General features: G+C 43.3%; 1 protein-coding gene across 2 annotated transcripts in view; it reads left to right on the top strand.

The window, feature by feature from the left end:
- spag6 (sperm associated antigen 6) overlaps positions 1-20159 on the top strand; it is a 149529-nt gene that overhangs the window by 100921 nt on the left and 28449 nt on the right. For both annotated transcript variants that reach the window (XM_078234537.1, XM_078234527.1), the window contains exons 5-8: positions 123-328; positions 693-866; positions 14222-14374; positions 17377-17568. In XM_078234537.1, coding sequence (XP_078090663.1) covers positions 123-328; positions 693-866; positions 14222-14374; positions 17377-17568 — 725 coding nt within the window. The remainder of the gene's footprint in view (positions 1-122; positions 329-692; positions 867-14221; positions 14375-17376; positions 17569-20159) is intronic.

Here is a 20159-nt window from a genome sequence, read left to right as displayed (position 1 = left end):
TGCAGATGCAGTAGAGGTGGGGATGTGCCCTTTTTATTCTAGCTGTATCTGTCAGGGTGAAAAATGGCTAGCTCAAGGGTCATCTATCCATACTCACTTAATTATTTTTCTTGGACCCACAGAATTGTCACAGGCAGTAGTGGATGCAGGAGCTGTTCCTCTTCTGGTTCTTTGTATCCAAGAGCCAGAAGTGCCATTGAAAAGGATTGCAGCCTCTGCGCTGAGTGATATTGCAAAACAATCCCCAGAGTTGGCTCAAACTGTGGTGGATGCAGGGTCCATTGCTCATCTGGCTCAAATGATCCTGAACCCTGATGCTAAATTAAAGGTAAGTATTTGTACTGTACAGATTATATTGTTATTCTTATTGTGCAAGCAAATACACTAATCCAATGTTAGATACAACACAGATATGGAAGAAAATAAGTTTGATATTAATGTATTTTTCAGGAACTGAAGTAATTTAATCATAAATCTATTATGGGGATCTATTTTGATTAATCAGATATGACTGATTATATATGAGTACAAAATATAAAGTATATATAGTGGCTCATTAAAGCTACAATTATTCAATTAAAAAAAACTTAAAATAGCCTTATGGATAATAATCCCTTGCATATTTAATTGTTTTAGTTCAGCAGCTGTAACCACAAATTTGAACTCTTGTGCTTTTTTTCTGTCTTCTGCAGCGTCAAGTGTTTTCAGCTCTTGGTCAGATTGCAAAGCATTCCGTGGATCTGGCAGAAATGGTTGTAGAGGCAGAAATTTTCCCTGCTGTTCTAACATGTCTGAAGGACCCAGATGAATTTGTGAAAAAAAATGTTGCAACACTAATTCGGGAAATTGCCAAACACACTCCTGAGGTGAATGCTTTTTGTTTAAAGGGTGCAGCAAAGTAGCTGAAAGATTGTCACAGGTGCTGCACAGACAGAACCTAGTGGTGTTTTGCACTACTTTAAATGTTTGCTACACTGAAACTTGAAAATTTATGTCTTTATAAAGCAATTAATAATGGTTTAATTTACTTGTTTTTGAGGTGCACAATATGAGCATCTATGTTTAGAGCAGAAGCCTAAATTATGTAAAACGCCTTTTCATATTTTTTGTACTAACTTTATTTATAGTTTATTGATCCATCATCTGTGATAAGAAGCAGGGACCTGGTTTGGGGAGCAGAAACAGGAATTGTCCCATAATAAGAACAGAAAGAACCATAAGAAGCTATATAAGACCCTCGTCAGACCCCACTAGCTATATAAGACCCTCGTCAGACCCCACTTGGAGTACTGTGCTCAGTGCTGGTCGCCTCACTATAGGAAGGATGTGGAAAAGATTGAAAGGGTGCAGAGGAGATTTACAAGGATGTTGCCTGGATTGAGTGGCATGCCTTATGAGGATAGGCTGAGGGAGCTCGGTCTTTTCTCCTTGGAGAGACGAAGGATGAGAGGAGACCTAATAGAGGTGTATAAGATGTTGAGAGGCATAGATCGGGTGGACTCTCACAGGCTTTTTCCCAGGGTGGAAATGTCTGCTACGAGAGGACACGAGTTTAAGGTGCTGGGGGGTAGGTACAGGGGAGATGTTAGTGGTAAGTTTTTCACACAGAGGGTGGTGGGCGAGTGGAATCGGCTGCCGTCAGGGGTGGTGGAGGCGAACTCAATAGTGTCTTTTAAGAGACTCCTGGATGAGTACATGGAGCTTAATAGGATGGAGGGTTATAGGTAGGTCTAGAAGGTAGGGATGTGTTTGGCACAACTTGTGGGCCGAAGGGCCTCTTTGTGCTGTAGTTTTTCTATGTTTCTGCTGTAGTTTTTCTATGTTTCTATGTTTCTAAAATGCTGGATAAACTCAACAGGTCTGGCAGCATCTGTGGAAAGAGAAACAGGGGAGCGATTCTCCCAAAAAAATTCTAAATGTTGAATTCGAGTGAAAACTAGAGTAAATCACACTATTTTTTTCAGTGGGAGTTCTGAAAAAAATCTCCCACACTCTATGCACTGCCGAGTGCACGAGCATAAATTCTGTTGAAAAGCTGGGGGCGGTGCCTATCCCTGCGGAAGAGGTCGGCAGCATGGCACTGAGCGGGCCACTGCATGCACCGATCTGTCAGCATCGAGATTGGCGCATGCACAGTGGCCCCTGTCTGCCGGCCTCCTGATTGCTGGCCCGCTTGATTGGTGGCCAGCCCCGCGACCCTGGCAACGCCAGCTCTCTCACATCCCCATGGCCCGATCACTGGCCTCCCAAGCATGCCCGGTCCCAGCCCCGACACCACCCCCCACCCCCACCCGTGTCCCCCCTCTTCCAGCCAGCCTCGATCACTGTCCCCCCCACCCCCATCCTGCAGCCCCGATCACTGGCCTCCCTCCCTTTGTTGCTCGGCCCAAAGTGCAGAGTTACAGCAGGACCCCCCCACCCCCACCGAACACGCCCCCCCCATAGGCCCCTCCCCATCATGCCCTGCCCCCATTGGGCCCAGCCCTCTTGGCACTGCTCCATGCCCGATGGGCAGTGCCTAGTGCCTCCTGAGCATTGTCACTTTGCCCCTTGGGCAGTACCAGGGGGCCCAGGCTGATACCGCAAAGGTGCCAATGCCCAGGGCCCCCCCCCCCTCACCACACCAGACTCTCTGGGGGGCCCCAATTGCCCCCCTTTACTCCAGCAGGGTCAGGCTGCTAGCTCCCTGTTAGTGGGGAGCTGTAGTTAACCCCACTGGAATTAACCACTCCTGGTGGGGGGGGGAAGGTTAGCGAGCCCGGAGACATCAGTCACGGGCCTGCTAATCATATTTAAATTACGTTTAAATCATTCTGTGCCTATGTCCTGTGTGGAGCTGACGGCGCTGGAAATCCGGCGCTGGGAGACGTGCTCAGGGCACGGATCGTGCTAATCTGGCCTCGCTGAAATCTCCTGGCCCGTTGCACTGAGAAATCAGCGCAGTGAGTTGGGAGACACACCCCCAGAGTTAATCTTTCGGATATAAATGATCTTTTATGGGTTAATAGAATGTTGACCCTAATTTCAAGGGGATTGGAGTATAAGAGTGGGGAAGTCTTGATGCAACTGTACAAGGTACTGGTGAGACCATATCTGGAGTATTGAGACAAGTTTTGGTCCTCTTATTTACTGAAAGATATTGGGTGCGATCTTACCAGCTCGCAGCACTTGTTGATCAGTGTGGCGAGCTGGGAACATAGGGTGAAAGGCCAAAATCCGATTCACGTTCGGCTCTTTAGCATCGGAGTGCCTGGATCTTCATATCATTAGTGAGTCCTGCATGGCTGCTTCCTCATTTCTGGATGCTTTCCATCATGCCAGTGAGACAGCATGCCGGCACGAATCACTACTTGTCTCCAACAGCAAAGACCAGGCAACATGGCTACGCCAGAGGGATTGGAGGCCATTGAAGCCCCTGGGTGATTGGGGGCATCGCCGAGCAGTGCCCACTTGGCACACTGGTAGTGCCAGTTCAGCACTAAGTGCAGGCATGGATTCACCGGGAGGACCCTGATGCCAGTGACCCCGTGTTGGTGTTGGGGGGGTGACAATACCACAGATGGGGTAGGGGTTTGTGAGGAGATCCCCTGGTCCACCAGCAGATCAGGGCGCCCTGCGGAATGGCGCCCGATGCTCTGAAGCCGGCTGCACCGGAGTGTGTAGGTTCCGCTCCCCCCGCCTCCCCGTACTGGAACAAAGCTCCCACTGTCAAGGAAAGTGACAGAGTAACATATGATTGAAGTGCGGAGCTCGCCGAAAAGACCGGCACAGAGGAGTCCCGTTTCCTCATTGTTATGACGCTTGGAATTTTCTGGGGAAAATTCCGCCCATTATTTCATTGGAGGTAGTTCAGAGAAGGTTCAGTAGGATGATCCCCACTTTGGAGGGATTGTCTTACGATAAAAGGTTAATGAGGTTGGGACTCTACTCATTAGGATTTAGAAGATTGAGAGGTGATCTCATTGAAACATATAGGATTCTTAAGGAGCTTGACAGAGTAAATACTGAGAGGATGTTTCCCCTCAAGGGAGAGTCTAGGACCAGAGGGCTTAGTCTCAGAATAAAGGGGCGCCAATTTAAGACTAAGATGAGGAAGAATTTCTTCTCTCAGAGGGTTGAGGTCTTTGGAACTCTTTGCCACAGAGAACTGTGTATATTTAAGGCCCAGGTAGATAGATTTTTGATCAATAAGGGAATCAAGAATTACAGGAAAAGGGCAGAAAAGTGGATAGGTGGAATGTTGGAAAGGCAATGATCCTATTGAATGGTGGAGCAGGCGTGAGGGGCCAAATGGCCTACTCCTGTTCCTCTTTCTTATAGTCTTATGATTTGGAAGTGCTGTTGAAGGAGCCTTGGTGATTTGCTGCAATGCATCTTGTTAATTGTGCATACTATGCATTGGTGGTGGAAAGAGTGAATGTTTAAGGTGGTGGATGGGCTGCTTTATCCTGTAGGAGCTGCACCCACCCAGGCAAGTAGAAAGTATTCCATTATAATCCTGACTTGTGCCTCGTAGATGATTGACAAGCTCTGAGGAATCAGGACGTGAGATACTCACTGCAGAATTCCTAGCCTCCGACTTGGAGTTGTAACCACAGCATTTATTACTGGGTCGAACATGTAAACATAATGAATTAGGTGCATGATTAGGCCACTTGGCCCCTCAAGCCTATCGCGCCATTTAGATGGCTGACCTGTTTGCAATCTCAACTCTACATTTCCACCTACCTGTAGTAACCTTGCTTATCAAGAATCTATCTAACTCTGCCTTAAAAAGATTCAAAGAGAGTTGCCTACAACTGTGCAGTGCATGCAGTTGCCAGCACTGCACCCACCAGAGGCCCACTATTGCCAAGGAACCTAAGGCCAAAGGGTGGGAGGATGAGGGAATAGTTGCTCCTCCGCCCCACAACCCTGACCCCCGAGCCGACAAGCGACCTCTTTTCAGACATCCTGTGTGGTGACTGCCCTGTCTGGAAATGGTTGAGTACAGCAGCAGTGAAATGAGGCCCTTAAATTAATTGCCTACAAGAGGTTCAGTTAGCAGAAGGGCAGGAAGGCCTTCCATGAACCTTCCCACCTGAATTTAATAGGAACAGAGGCAGGAAGGTGGCAGGGTCTCCATCTGCCACCACTTTCCTACCTGATTAAATGCCCCCACACCACCAAACCCCTCTTAGGGGAGGGCATTAAATTGCACCCTTTGTTTCTAAAGTAGATAAAAGCTGAACCGTTTAAATGCACATTCTGCCAATAGTTTGTGGGATGAAACTGCTTGTATTCTTCCAACTGATATTAATGTAATTTATTTTACAGCCAGCTATAGTTTGTTGTTAGAATTGAGGCAAACCTGCTGAAGAAATTCACTTGCCATAGTCAAATTCTGTCCAATCAGGATGGCACAGTGGTTAGCACTGCTGCCTCACAGCACCAGGAACCCAGGGCCCGATTTTACCATTGTGTCATGCCCGTTTTCAGGCACGAAAACTTGGTAAAGTCAAGCGTGAGGCGATTAGTGCGATTCACGGCTGCGTCCGCACAGATGCCACTTTACCAAGGCCCGAAAATGGCCGCAATCCGAACCGCGCCCAAAATGGGCGCAACGGCGATTTAAATGCATTTGCATGCATTTAAATTGAATTAATGGGCTGCCCGCCCAACTTTACCTGCATTTGCCCCTTTACCATCGCGTTCGCCCGTCCAGATTCGGCGCGAAACAGACATGCTCGGCAAAGGTCTGTTTTGGGCGCTCCACCTTCTGAAGAGGTAAATTCAGAGCTTCCAGCGGCTCTCTGAGGTGGGAGGGGGAGGGAGGTGGAGGGAAGCCAGATTGCTCTCTGGTGGGGGGGGGGGGAGGGGGGGGGGGGAGGTAGGCCTGATGATTCTCTGCTGGGGGGGGGATGGCGGAGGCCTGATGATTCTCTGCTGGGTGGGGGGCGGGGGTGGGGGTGGGGTCCCGATCTGATGGGGGAAAGGGGGGGGACTGCTGCCACTCTGTGGGCGATCGGTGGAGTGAAACGGGGGCATAGGGTCGCGATCAGTTTGGGTAGCGGGGGCGGAGGTGGGTGGATAAGTGGGACAGCTATGTTATGGGAGTGGAACAATATCTGTGGGGGCCATCACTCCCGCTTTTCGCTCCCGGGCAGCTTTATCCGCTTTGTGCGGCCCGGGAGCGATGTGACAGGGGCGCGTTTTTTCAAATTGTTTTCTCACTGCGCACGCGCAGTTCAAAGCTCCGATCGGAGCTGCAGTGATTCAGGCATGATGAGCCCTGCCGACAGCGCGATTCAGACCCCCAATTTTTTTTTCAGGCTAAGTGCGTATGGGGGGGTGCCTGAGCACAGTTTTCCAAGTCGGATCTGGATTGTGCCCCGATTCAGCACTTAGAATTAAAATGGTAAAATCAGGCCCCCAGGTTTGATTCCTGGCTTGGGTCACTGTCTGTGCAGAGTCTGCGCATTCTCCTTGTGTCTATGTGGGTTTCCTCTGTGTGCTCCAGTTGCCTTCCAGAGTCTGAAAGATGTGCTGGTTAGGTGAATTGGCCATGCTAAATTCTCCCTCAGTGTACCTGAACAGGCGCCGTGGCGTGGCAACTAGGGGATTTTCACAGTAACTTCATTGCACTGTTAATATAAGCCTACTTGTGACACTAATAAATAAGCTTTATTTGTTATTACTTGTAAAGCTGGACAAAACAATACCCTTTTAAATTGTGAGATTCTTACAATTCTGAGTATTAAAATTATTGATAGTAATTTTCAGTATACAATTTTGATTAGACATATTAATAAGCCATTTTTTACATCCCCAGAGATTGTCATTTACTACTTTAATTTCCCAGCTTTAGCTCAACAATGTATGTTAGAGGAATATAAATCACTCCATAATAGATCAGATCTGCCTTTATACAACTTGTTAGTTTTGGACAATGCTCGTGAACAGTCGTGGTTTATGCACTGGTGGACTTGAATCACCTTGTGTTACAACTGAATAGCTTATCTCATTGTATTCTTTCTTTAATAACAACAGCTTTCCAGATTGTTGAGAAATATATAAAGCCTAGCGTACAATAACATAATTTTTTATTAAGATTACAACCATAAAGTAAGGAGATTTTTACGGAACAAGCTCAAGGTCACCATATGGTAGTTTACTACAATCTAGATTTGTTTTCTTATGTCACTATTAAAGTTTTCACTCATACTTGAATACTGAAGCAGCATTTGACCTGTGACTTCATGAAGAATAACCACAACCTGCTGACCTCACTTACTGGGAAACGATTACCAATAATATTTAATAAATTATATACGTTGGGAATTTTCTCAGTTCCTACTCCGCTGCCATAATTTTGGCAGAAGTTCAAAGGAAACCACTTGTGTGTATAAATGAGACTTTAACTAAGTTATGATCACCGAGAGGAAGATGGTGCTGACAGGTGATCCATGTCTTTTTTTAAATTTTGCATAACACCGTATCTAAATATCTTTATTGTACTGTTATTTCCAGTGATTTGTAGTGTGGCAAAACCAGATTTCTTCTTCTAAATAGGAATAGATAATACTAGAAATATTCTGCACATAAAGCTGTGTCTGTGGAGCGAAAAATAGTTAAAGTTTCAGGTTGATGGCTATTTGCCAATATGTTGATTTTGTGCCAAGCTTTTTATTATTGGTATCAAATAGGGAAAGGCAAGTTCAATTTTCTGAAATATACCATTAATCAAAATGAAAGACACCCATTGCAGCTGCAAATGACAACTCCAAAGGCAGAATTTTCCAATTAACGTACTAAGTGTTGTGGGAGATGTGAAAACTGGCCGGTTTCTTACCAGCTTCAAAGGTGGGCTTTCACATCATTTCATCCATTGCAGAGCTCATTAAATATTCATCCACATGAAACATGCTGGAATACAGGTGGGTAGCCTCCAATTCACCCACCATGTCATGACCTCGCCGTGGCTGCAATACTTAAAGTGCAATAGCACACACCAGGACTGATGTACAACATAACTTCCCTGCTCTTAAGCTCTATGCCTGGCTAATAAAGGCAAGTCTACTATATGCCTTCTTAACCACTTTATCCATCTGTCCTACTTTAAAGGACCAGTGTAGTGCATACCAAGGTCCCTCTGATTCTCGGTACTTCCCAGGGTCCTGCTGTTCATCGTGTATTGCCTTGCTTTGTTTGTCCTGCCCAAGTGCATCACCTCACACTTATCCAGATTGAATTCCATTTGCCACTGATCAGCCCACCTATATCCTTCTGTAATCTAAGGCTTTTCCTCCTCACTATTTACCATGCCACCAATTTTTGTAACATTCACAAACTTACTGATCAACCCTCAATTTAAGTCTAAATCATTTATATAAACCACAAACAACAAGGGCCCAAACAGTGATCCCTGTAGGACCCCACTGGACACAGTTTTCCAGTCAGACAATCACCATCCTGCCACTCAGCCAATTCTGGATCCAATTTGCAAATTTCCTTGGATCCCATGGGCTCTTACCTTCGCTATAAGTCTCCCATGAAGGGATCTTAGCAAAAACCTTGTGAAGTTTGAGTCGATGACGTCAAATGCATTGCCCTCATCTATACACCCAGTTACCTCTTTGTAAAATTTGATCAAGTTGGTCAGACATGACCTCCCCTTAGCAAAACCATGCCCACTGTTGTTGATTAATCCCTGCCTCTCCAAATGCAGATTAACTCTGTTTCTCAGAATTGCTTCCAGAGGTTTCCCCACCACTGAGGTTAGACTGATGGGCCTGTAGTTTCCTGGTTTATCCCTTTCTCCCTTTTTGAATAATGCTACCACATTGGCTGTCCTCCAGTCCCCCGGCACCTCTCATGTGGCCAGAGAGGAATTGAAAATCATTGCCAGCACCCTTGTTACTTTCTCCCTTGCCTCACTCAACAGCTTGGGATACATTTATTCTGGTCCTGGAATAGGCCTCCTGCCAGACCACCCAGAACCTCCTCACTGTCTATTTTAATTTGTTTAATTGTATCACAGTCCTTCTCCCTGATTTCTATACCCACATCATTTCCCTCTCTTTCTCTCATTAGTGAACACCAACACAAAGTATTCATTTAGAACCCTACCTACATCCGCCCTACACAAATTACCACTGTGGTCCTTAATGGCCCTACTCTTTCCATAGTTATTCTTTTAGCTTTAATGTACTTGAAAAACAACTTTCCTTCATTCTACCTGCCAATATCCTTTCATGTCCCATTTTTGCTCTCTTAATTTCCTTTTTACATTCCCACTTGCACATTCTATTCTCCTCTAGGGCTTCTGCCGTTTTAAGCCCTCAAAGCCTGCTATAAGAATCCCTTTTTCTCTTTATCCAGTGCTGTAGATCCCACAATATCCAGGGTTCACTGGATTTGTTAGTCCTGCCCTTTTCTATTGGCCCTGTACTCGCCCCATATTCTTCTTGAATGCATCCCACTGTTCTGTCAGATTTATCTAAAAGCAATTACTCCCAGTCCACTCCGGTCCATATCTGATCTTATTAAAATCAGCCTTCCCCCAGTTTAGACTTTTGATTTCAGGCCCACCCTTGTCCTTTTCCATAACAATCCTAAATCCTGTCTGCTAAATGTTGCCCCACTTCAATCACTTGCCCAGTTTTATTACCTAGAATTGGTGTTCATGTGAGCCCATGATGTCAGTACTGCTCAACTTCTTTCTCCTGGAATCTGGTGGCTGTGAGGGCATGTGCATGCCTGCCTCATCTGACCTATGCTATGGCCTCTTTGCTTGCACCATCAGCTTCCTCGACTTCACCGCCCTTATCCCCTTCAATGTCCTCTTCATTGTAGGAGACCTGCAGCTCTTCTATTTCAGCATTTGGCAGCTTCCCCTGCCCTTTGCATCACCAGCTTGTGAAGTCTGCTGCAAGCCTTGATGATCCATGAGACTCTCTGGGAATGTATTGCAGTGAGTCACAAGATCTGTCCAGGTATCTGAATCGCACTTTTAAAATGCTTATGGTGTGCTTCACCATTATTCTGATAGTAGTATGAGCATCATTGTACCTTCTCGCTGAGACGCTTTGAAGGTCTCCAGATGGGCGTTATCAGCCATGCCCTTTGCAGATAACTCTTATCCCTGGGAAACTACCCTGGCTGCTGTGTTATCCCTCAAAGATGTCAGGAACCTGCAGTCTGCTAAAGATATAGGAATCATGGAGGCTTCCAGGAAACCTTGTGCAAACCTTCAGGATTTTCTTGTTGTGGTTGCAAACAAGCTGCACATTTAGTGAATGGAAGCCTTTCCTATTGTATTGGAGTGCTTGCTGCCAGGAAGATCGCAGAGCCACATGAGTGCAGCCAATTGCACCCTGCATCTGTGGGAAGCTGGAAATAGCTGTGAAACTCAGTGCCCTGGTGTCCTGGCTTGCCTGATCTCTCGTGAAGTGCACGTAATTGTGGGTCATGGCAAAGAGAGCTGGATGCTGCTGGATACACTTATGCATGGAAGCATGAGAGATCTCACGAGGTCCCCAGTTGAGCCCTGGAAAGAGCCACTGGAGCAGAAGTTTAGGGAGTGATGACTTTCACAGCCATTGGCTATCCTCCCAATTCTCATGGCACCAAGTGGTGGAGAATGTGGCATATGTGAGCCACTAGATCTCTGGATATGTGGAGGCATTGGCGACACTGGGGGCGATTCTTCCAAAAGTGCTGAATTGGTGGGAAAACTATTCTAGATCACAATTGTTTTTTTCAGTGCAGCTCCTCACTCGAATCTTCCCACTCTGTGCAATGCAGAGGTCACAATCGTGAATCTCAATAAAAACCCAGGGGGGCGGGGCCTATTTGCGCCAGAATCTGACAGTTTTGGAACTCTGCGCATGCGCAGCGGTCCCGATCTGTCAATCTCCCCGTTTGCTAGCCAGCTCGGGACCCCCGCAGTGCTGCCCCTCCAACCCCACCCTCCACGGCTCCCACAACAATTCCCGGACCAGCCCTGACCCTCCCTGCCCCGGAGCGCCCTGATGTCCAGCCCACACCCCCCCAGCAGACCACCACCCCCACCCCTCCCAGCCCACCCCGATCGCTGGTCTCTCTCCAGCCCAGACCGATCCCAATGCAGAGTGGCAGTGGGACCCCCCCAACCCCACCAATTGCCCCGAGGCCCTGCCACAAGAAGCCCCGCCCCCTTGGTACTGCCCGATGCCTGATGGGCAGTGCCAAGGTGCCCTCTAGGCATGGGCACTTTGCCCCTTGGGCAGTGCCAGGGGGCACAGGCTGGCACTGCCAGGTGCCCATGTCCAGGGGGCACTACCCCCCCATTGCCCGTCCCCCTGCGGGGCCCCGATTGCCCCACTTCACTCCAGCGCGGTCTCCCGCTCGTTCCCCGAACATAGGGAGCTGCTGTAAACCCCCGGAATGAAGTACCCCTGGCAGGGTGGGAGATGCTATCAGGCCTGGCAAGTTCCATGCCGGGCCCAATAATCACATTTAAAATACATTTAAAATATATGGAAAACATGTTCAAATGACTTACCTCACTTCCCACCGGTTTTCTGCGTGTTCATGGCGGCGCCATTTTCTTCCGGTTGGGAGATGCGCGGGGGTCGTAAACACTCGCGGGGAACCTGCGAAATGGCCGACACGCTCATCTCCTGACCTGACCTGACCCACCAGAAAAGTTGCGGGTCGCAATGGAAGAATCAGGCCCACTGTCTCTTGCTCATCTGCAGGAAAGTCATGTGTCCAGTACATCCTGGGTCTTACAAGGCGCCTACAATAGACATTTCTGGGAGCTTCAACTTCACGATATGGATGGAGCCCTGTTACCTCTTGTCCTGAGGGTGAATCTCCTGTCTCTGGTGCACCTGGCGCTGCCATCAGCATCTTCATCTCTCCTGATTGCATACAATGATGGTGGTTGCAATCAATGCAGCATCCATCTTCCTGATTGTTTTCCCTCTGCAGCATACATGAGAGAAAGACATGAGTCATCACGAGGCTTCAAAGGCCCCACGAGGTATCAAAGGCCCCACTTCTTCCTATGACTACTAACGAGTCACTGGTGGACAAAGGGCTTGGTAATAATGAAGGAAAATAATCGCCCCTGATATCAGGACGTGCGCAAGATGCACTTCACCATTACCCTTCCCTCTACTGTTTGGATGGGGACACTAGACTCTTTGCCATTAAATGTTTTGTCAAGATATGAGAACATGTGGTTGTGGTGGGGTGGGCGGGGGGGGGGGGGGGGGGGGGGGTGGTGCAAGGGCAGGCAGAGGCTGTCACTTCTCCTGCGTGTACCTGTAAGCATAACGATTGTAAACAGCAATCAGGCAAGTCAAATCACCCAATTTCTCCGAACTCCCTTCTTGCTTCAGGGAATTTTGAGGCTGTGACCAAGGGATTAATACAAGGCGATTGATTAGTGCCACTTTATTAATCTCGTGTGAGTGCCTTCATTGGTACTTTTCCTGATTTCCTGCATTGTGAATAAATTGTGCATCTCTCTTCATCTGAGAATACGTGGTCCCCAGTGCAATGCACCAATGGCCTCAGAACTCACCAGCTGAATTTGTCCTCATTTAAATTGTTTGCATTCATATTGCATGATGGTGGTGCTGAGGTCTCAGAGCCTGATCTGCTTGGCCTCTCCATGTGCGAGCGTGAAAATTCCTCCCAAAGTCCTGGTGGAGCAGGAAGTTGCAGTTCTCCAGACCCCATGACTCAATTCTTACACTCTTGACACCATTGTGAACACAAATGTGCCTATGACCTGGGTGGATCTTGACCCTCCCAGCAGTACCCCAGTCATGTGTGAGCTCTGCCCGTAGCCCCTTGTGCTGCCACAGCCCGAATACAGAATGCCTACTCCCTGAGTCAGGGACTCACCCTGCAGCCAACTTGAAGCCTCCCCCACCTTACCTCTGCTTCACCCCCTCCCCAACCCAAGAATGAAGTGTTGTAGGCAGCTGAGCTTGACAAAGAATTCATGATGCAGGGAGTGCTTTGTAAGGCAGGTGAATGAACTTCGAGTCAGGAGGGAAGTGCGGCTTGCCAAGTTCCCAGCATTTATGTAGAATTGTGTTACCTATTGATTCAGCATGGGAGGAGGGTCCCGATAAGGAGCTCTTTAATGAATAGTGGTGATATTTAAAAATATGCTAAATACGTTCCTGATGTTGCATAGCGGGAAACACGACCTACCTTTGGAGTCTTACTTTTAGGCGGGATTCTGACTTCGAGGCGTTCAGTCATAATCCCACAGGTGGTAGCTTCGCACCTTGGCTCCTAAGCCAAGCACATACACCAAATGTCTGAACCTGCGGTTCCTCTCGTACTGAGCAGGATTACTATTGCAACAACACTTTTTATTTTTCAACAATTTTTCTATTCTTGTGATATTTTCCACTTCTTCACACCATGCTGCCCATTGTGGGGAGGAACGAAAAATCCCACCCCTTGTCTTGCTTCAAAATACATTTTTATGACCAGGTCTGTAAGACCCTCTGATTCTTTTTCCACTATTTTGTTGTCTAAAATAACAATCAATTCTATTCAACTGGCATTTACCTCACTGGCTCCCTCAATTATTCAGAAAAATTGCATTACATTAAAACAAATTGAAATTATGGGTTTTCTAACTGGAAAATATTTGAGATTATATAAATTTGAATTATATAAAAGTTTAAATATTACCTTCTATTCACTGAAAGGCTATTTGACTGCCTAATTTTATCAAGGTTGTTATAATGTATATATTCCTCAAGTAACCTCAGATGTTCTCATAATCTATGAATAATGATAGTAGACAGTGGTTTGAGACATACAGTACAAAATTGAAGCATTTAGCTTAATTGTAACAACATATTAATACATTTGTTTCAGAATCAAGAAAGTTGATAAAAGATAATAAATAATTAAACACCCTCCTAATTTTACTTGAGCCATTGGTGATCCGGGTTAGATTGTACTAGTGGATAATTTATTTAGCTGTAAGCAACATTTTGCCTGCTCAGATACCAGTAAGGAGGCACACATCTTACTACACAATGGAGAAAAATAACAGTCCTTTTTTCTTTTAGAATATCAATAGACAAATAAAAACAGTGTAATATTATTTTAAGAATGTATATACAGTAATAGATGAAACTGGTCATTTTAATTTGAGATGATATTTTGCTATCTCACTGATAGAATCTGACTAACCGCCTTTTTTTCCCCTCTTCTTTAGCTGTCTCAGCTTATTGTTAATACAGGAGGTGTGGCTGCTGTCATTGATTATATCGGTGAATCTAAAAGTAATGTCAGGCTGCCTGGTATTATGATGCTTGGTTATGTGGCTGCTCACTCGGAGAACCTGGCAATGGCAGTGATTGTCTCCAAGGTTAGAGCCTTGTTCATTATCTGTGTATTACCATTACAATGAGGCCCTAGAAAAAGGACTATAAATTAATCTAGCTGCAAAGCATATTGGAGTGCAGTGGTATATTGATTTGTTGGTTAGTACTCCCTGAAGAATTGAGGTTGCAGATGTAAATTCTACATTACTCATTATTTCATTTTTTTCTATTTCAGTAAGGAGGAGCTTTTTTTTCATTTTAATGCAGAATGTGTCAAAGTAAATCTTGATTATGACTTTTAATTTAAATACTTTAATTATGGTAATTTGCACTATGAATTAAAACTGATGCAGTCATCTTTAGGGCTTCTAGCTGGAGTGTTGTGACGTGATACTCAATTATACCCCTCCAACTCTGCCACCCCCAGGATTATTGCCTCACCTAACTACAAATACAGCTTTCATTACCAGACCAAGGTGCAGCATTCATGTAAATGCTTGTTATACTATTAGAGAAATATTTTCACTGTGAGAAAGAGATTTTATCTCTCTCACTATCTCTCTCCCTTTCTTTCTTCACCCTATTTTAGTATCTTATCTGTATTCATCCAGTTCTTTTTGATAGCCCAGCCAAGATTAAAAGTTTATTATATCATGGGTGCAAACATGCTACCGCTTAATGAGATGGCATTTTGATAAAGCAACCTGCAGTAACATCTTAACAAAATAATGTTTTAATTATTGATTTCATTCTAAGTGGTGCTTAGTGGGCTTGGCTAGGCGATGTCAGTGCTGAAAAATTAAACTTCTTCCACCTTTGATACACTAGCCTAGAGTTTTTAACCAATGTTACTGTACTGCTGGCATTAATTCTATTCATACAAATGGCTTAGCACCAGCACTAAAATAATGCTAATCAATAAAACTAGGCTGCAGTGTCAGCATTAAGCACTACTAGGTAAAGAATGACTAAGTAGTTAGCACAACCTTTTACACTTCCTTTCCATGTATTTTAATCCTTGACCTCAGAAGAACACGGCCTTTTGCATTAGTGTGAATCTTTCTCTGTACTGTACCATACATTCTTAAGGCCTCTCTGAGTGAGACAGTTGTTTTGTGATGCAGATCAGCATCCACTAAAAAGTGTGATTTCACTTAGGATCTTTACAGCTGTCAGAGTGAGGACACGTTCATCCCATCAATCAGAGTTGGATTTGGACAAGGCTCCAGAAGTGAAAAGCCAGTTTGAAAATTCACTGTGCAAAGTAATTTTCTACTAGTAAAATAAATTTGGTTCAGCTATAATTATTTTTGTAATTCCTGACATGCAGGCACTCTGTTAGTTATAAGGATCATTTTTTCTCGGATTGGAGTCCTTCACAACATTGTTAATGTCAATTTAAAATCAGTTCATGCTTTAAATAGGGTGAAAGAGCAATGCTCATTTCTAGTTCATCAAAATACACTGCTGTTAATCATTGTGGTTCAGCTCTGAACTAACAAAACAAATTCAAACAATGACAGGGAGCTTTTATGGTTAGGCAACCCTTTTATTTCCACTTACAATAAAATAGTTTAGAATTTCATATTATTGGCATTCTCCAAAGGTGACCAATCCAACAGATAATATTTTGTTTTATTTTTGTACACATAATTTCTAGAATACTTGTTGCATTATGTTCTGTGGATAAAGTGAAGTAGTAATAAAACTTGTCTGGCACTTAAAACTTGGTCTGTTAGAAATGTCATGGCTAGTGATGTAATGCAATAATACCTGAGTTGCCAAAATGAGTTATGGTTTGGCACACAAGTTGAAGTTTGAATCTGGTAAAATGTATAAAATTATGGAAAAGGGCAATTTTGCACTTAAAACATTAAGATCTATTTTTGTAGAAAGTTGAGAAACTGCTAAACATCTTATCATTTTATCATATAGGTAGATCTATGTCTCCACATTAAGCAATGTTGGAACTTGTGTATGTACAGATCTTCACCTTGCCATTAATTATTTTAGCACAAAGTGAAATAGAGTTATTACTGTTAGGCTCAGTATCTCATTCAGTGATTGATACATAGACTGGGATTTTCCGGCACTGTCGCGACAGGTTCTCCTGCATCAGATGCAGCGAAGCATTCAAATCTCTGTTGATTTTGGCAGTAGACACTGGAAAATCCCGCCCATAAGGTCAATTGTGGTTTTAAATTAGAAATATTTAGCTGTAGTGTTAGATAGTTAGACAATTTTAAGGGCTTTTAAAATGTTTTAAGAACCATTTAAATTCAGCATGAACTAATTACATTAGCAACAGTTTCATTAAAATTAAAATTCTCATATCAACATGTTGATAATTTTACAACACTATTACAGTCAATCATAACTATAATTAATTCTGATTTAATAATGACTTAAAGCTAAAACAAAATAATTTTGCCAATTTCCTTCAGTGGTTATTTGGATCAGTGTGGCATTTTAGTCTATCAGGGCTGCCAAAATAGAAAGGTCACAATGTAATGTTAGACAAAGAACTAGTGAGATGCCCCATGCATACATATCCCAATTATCTTTCCTCAGCAGAATATTTTTATGAAAATATAATTTTTCTATTCTGTATTACTGAAATAGTTTTTATTTTAATCTCAGACAAAAACATGCTTTGATCTGGTTTTATGTATGTAAACACCATTTAAGAAAAATAATTGATTCCTTTATTTGTAACTGCACAAAATAAATGTTTAGACGTGTGTTTTAATTGTTTCAAGTTATAAGCACTGTGACTTCCCTTAAAGTATATTACTTTTCATTTGCTATGTGATATAAGAAATGGTGCTTCAGGCTGAGGATTTCACAATCCTTGACATTCTGTCAAACTGAAAATATGCTGGCGCAAATACACTGAGCAGCTGTGTGCTGAACTGCTCTTTCAGCAATTAGGAAGATGTGTAGCACAGAAATAAAGAATTGTTTTTTTTCTTAAAATTGCTTATTAATATAAACCTATCACATGTAGTTTCTCTGACTAAGACTGTGCTTCTGATCAACACTACAGGGGGTGCCTCAGTTGGCTATCTGCCTGTCAGAAGAACCAGAAGACCACATTAAGGCAGCGTCTGCTTGGGCCCTGGGGCAGATAGGAAGACACACTCCAGAGCATGCACGTGCTGTTGCTGTGGCAAATGTTCTGCCAAAGCTCCTTGCACTCTACATGCAGACTGGAAGCTCTGAAGACCTTCAGATTAAGGTAAAACATACATCACACCTGTCATATTTGATCCCACTTGCAATCAGAGTGCCAACTATTAAATATCTAAGATGACTTTCTTTTCTTTTTCACAAACTATCTAAAGATTGTAAAAGCTTGTTATTCAGATAAGAAATTGTAATTTGCTATTTTACAGAGTAATTCTTAAAGATAGTGCATTATTTAAAATGTTTACATAATGGAAAGAAAATTAAGTATTTAGAGAGTTCTCTACACTGGTACTCTTTTAGTAAATTGATTTTAAAGTGTGTATTAATGCTGAATTACCTATGGTAACAGGAATTAATCCTGATCTCCTGTCAATAATGTTTACCTAGGGGATAATAGCTGGCTTGAAATGTGTCACTATGGAGAGCTTCAGATGATGTCATAAACCATGAGAGTGAAGCTCGGGTGGTTAATTACAGAAATTCTAATCCCTAGACGTAACCTGGTTAACAAATGCAAGCCAGCTGTTCTCTGTTGTAAATATCATATACTGAGAATTCTTGGGATTTCTAGCAGTTGCAGTAAAATCAGATGACAAGAGAAATGATGCTTTTTTGTTAAGCAGAACCTGCACTATTTATTCTGATAGTTAACCTTTATCACATATATGTATGCCTTCATTTTTATTCTGCACTGCATTGAGCATTGCATGCAATTAATCTATTAGTAATTCTGTTGAATCTTTTATTTTTTAGCAATTGATTTTTAAAAATTGAATACATATAGAAAAATGTTTTGTGTTCATGATGTTGCAAACAGAAGCCATATTTTGTACATGAACGTGATATTGAATCTATCCCAATAACGTTCAAGAAATGCTGGCATTTATTCACTTTATTGTGCTATTCACTGGGGTCTGTTGGTTATGTAAATATTGTATCCAATGAGAGCCCAGCATGTTTCCTGTTGGCAACCTTCATTTTATAATTATTCATGTGGTAATAGAAAGAGTTGCAGCAGTTATAAAATATGTTTTTTGACAGTAGGATAAGTTTTTCTCGAAGATAATATTCTGCAGAGTACCTAGTATGCATTATACTGTGGTTACTCATTTTAAATTAGTCGTTAGAGGGTATACTATGCTGCAGCCTCCTCTTGCATAGACTTAAAGAATACAACAGGTGCTCTCTGACCCTTACGTTCAGAACAGCAACTAGAAAAATTCCATTGATTTATGGCTAAAAATCAATTGACTACTAGTACTGCCATTAGTTGATTTTTCTAAATGCCTTCATGCTGGCAGGATGAAAGGGCAGCTACATGATTGTCCAGACAGCTTTTGTGCAGTTGACGACCAATGAATGCACATCAAACTGGAAGTGCAGATTCTTTAAAGAAACTGCATTCATTTTATAGGGGCTGCACAGGCAATAGTTCATTACAATAAAAGGGTACCTGCACAGTGTTACTTTTCCCATTTCTCATTCTTGTAAATGACTTTATTAGCTAATTGAAAGAAGGTGATAGCAGCAAGTCAGTGCAAAATTTTCTGCTGCTCGTATTTTTTATAGAGTTTATAAATTAATTCTTAGGAGCCAGTTTACACTTTAATTTAAAAAGGATGTATAGACAGCACACAATATGGGATTGTCTGCCAGGTCCAGCAAATTAGTTTGCATGCTGGATGAGAGATTAGGTACATTTCCTAAAAGGACACTGAAAGATTTCAACAAAAGCAGCTATGAATGACATGATGAAGAAGGTTGCAAAAATCAGTTCACAATTAAGACAATTTTTTTATAAGAAACTAATTTTAGCAAATAGGTATTTTATATATTCATATGATACTTGCTTGTTTGTCCTTTAATGGAGACACTTTAAAATAGTGCTTATATTAAAATGCAGAAGAATGTCATATGCATATGGTCAGCATTTGTTAATATTGCCAACAGTAATTTCCAAGCCTTGAAACTCGGATACTTGCTGCACTCATTTTTTGTCTGATAGACAATTGTACAAAATTGAGCGAGGCTGTACTCTAGAACCGAAACTCCTTACTGGTCAGAGAATCAAAGCTATAGGCAGAATTTTACCGGCCGCCATCAGCATCTTTCCAGGCAATGGGACCATAAAATTCCTTGGGTGGCTTTCCTGCTACCCTCCTGCCCAACCCCCACCCCCTGACATGTTCTCAATTTTAATAGAGGCTGAGGGGGTGCAAGGGCTAAGACAGCCTGCTTTTACCCCGGTTGGTGCCCTTACGTTGGAAATTAATGGCTTAATTTTTTTAATTTGATTTATTATTGTCACATGTATTAGTATACAGTGAAAAGTATGGTTTCCTGTGCATTATGCAGACAAAGCATACCGTTCATAGGGTACATAGGGGCAAAGGAAAGGAGAGGGTGCAGAATGTAGTATTACAATAATAGCTAGGGCGTAGAGAAAGATCAACTTAATACAAGGTAGGGTTTTTAAGAGGTAGAATACAGTTTAAAAAGCATAGAATGAGAGTAAAAGATAGAATTAGAGAGTATGCTGGAGACAGCTTACAAGAAGTCGCCACGCCCTGACGCCATCTTGATTCCAAATTTAAAGGCCATTTCTCACCTGGTCTCAATTCTGAGGCTGGTGAGAGGTGG

Source organism: Mustelus asterias, chromosome 2 (genome assembly GCF_964213995.1).
Source record: "Mustelus asterias chromosome 2, sMusAst1.hap1.1, whole genome shotgun sequence".
Taxonomy (NCBI): domain Eukaryota; kingdom Metazoa; phylum Chordata; class Chondrichthyes; order Carcharhiniformes; family Triakidae; genus Mustelus; species Mustelus asterias.
The sequence above is the reverse complement of the archived record's forward strand: the minus strand, read 5'-3'. Positions and strand labels throughout refer to the sequence as shown.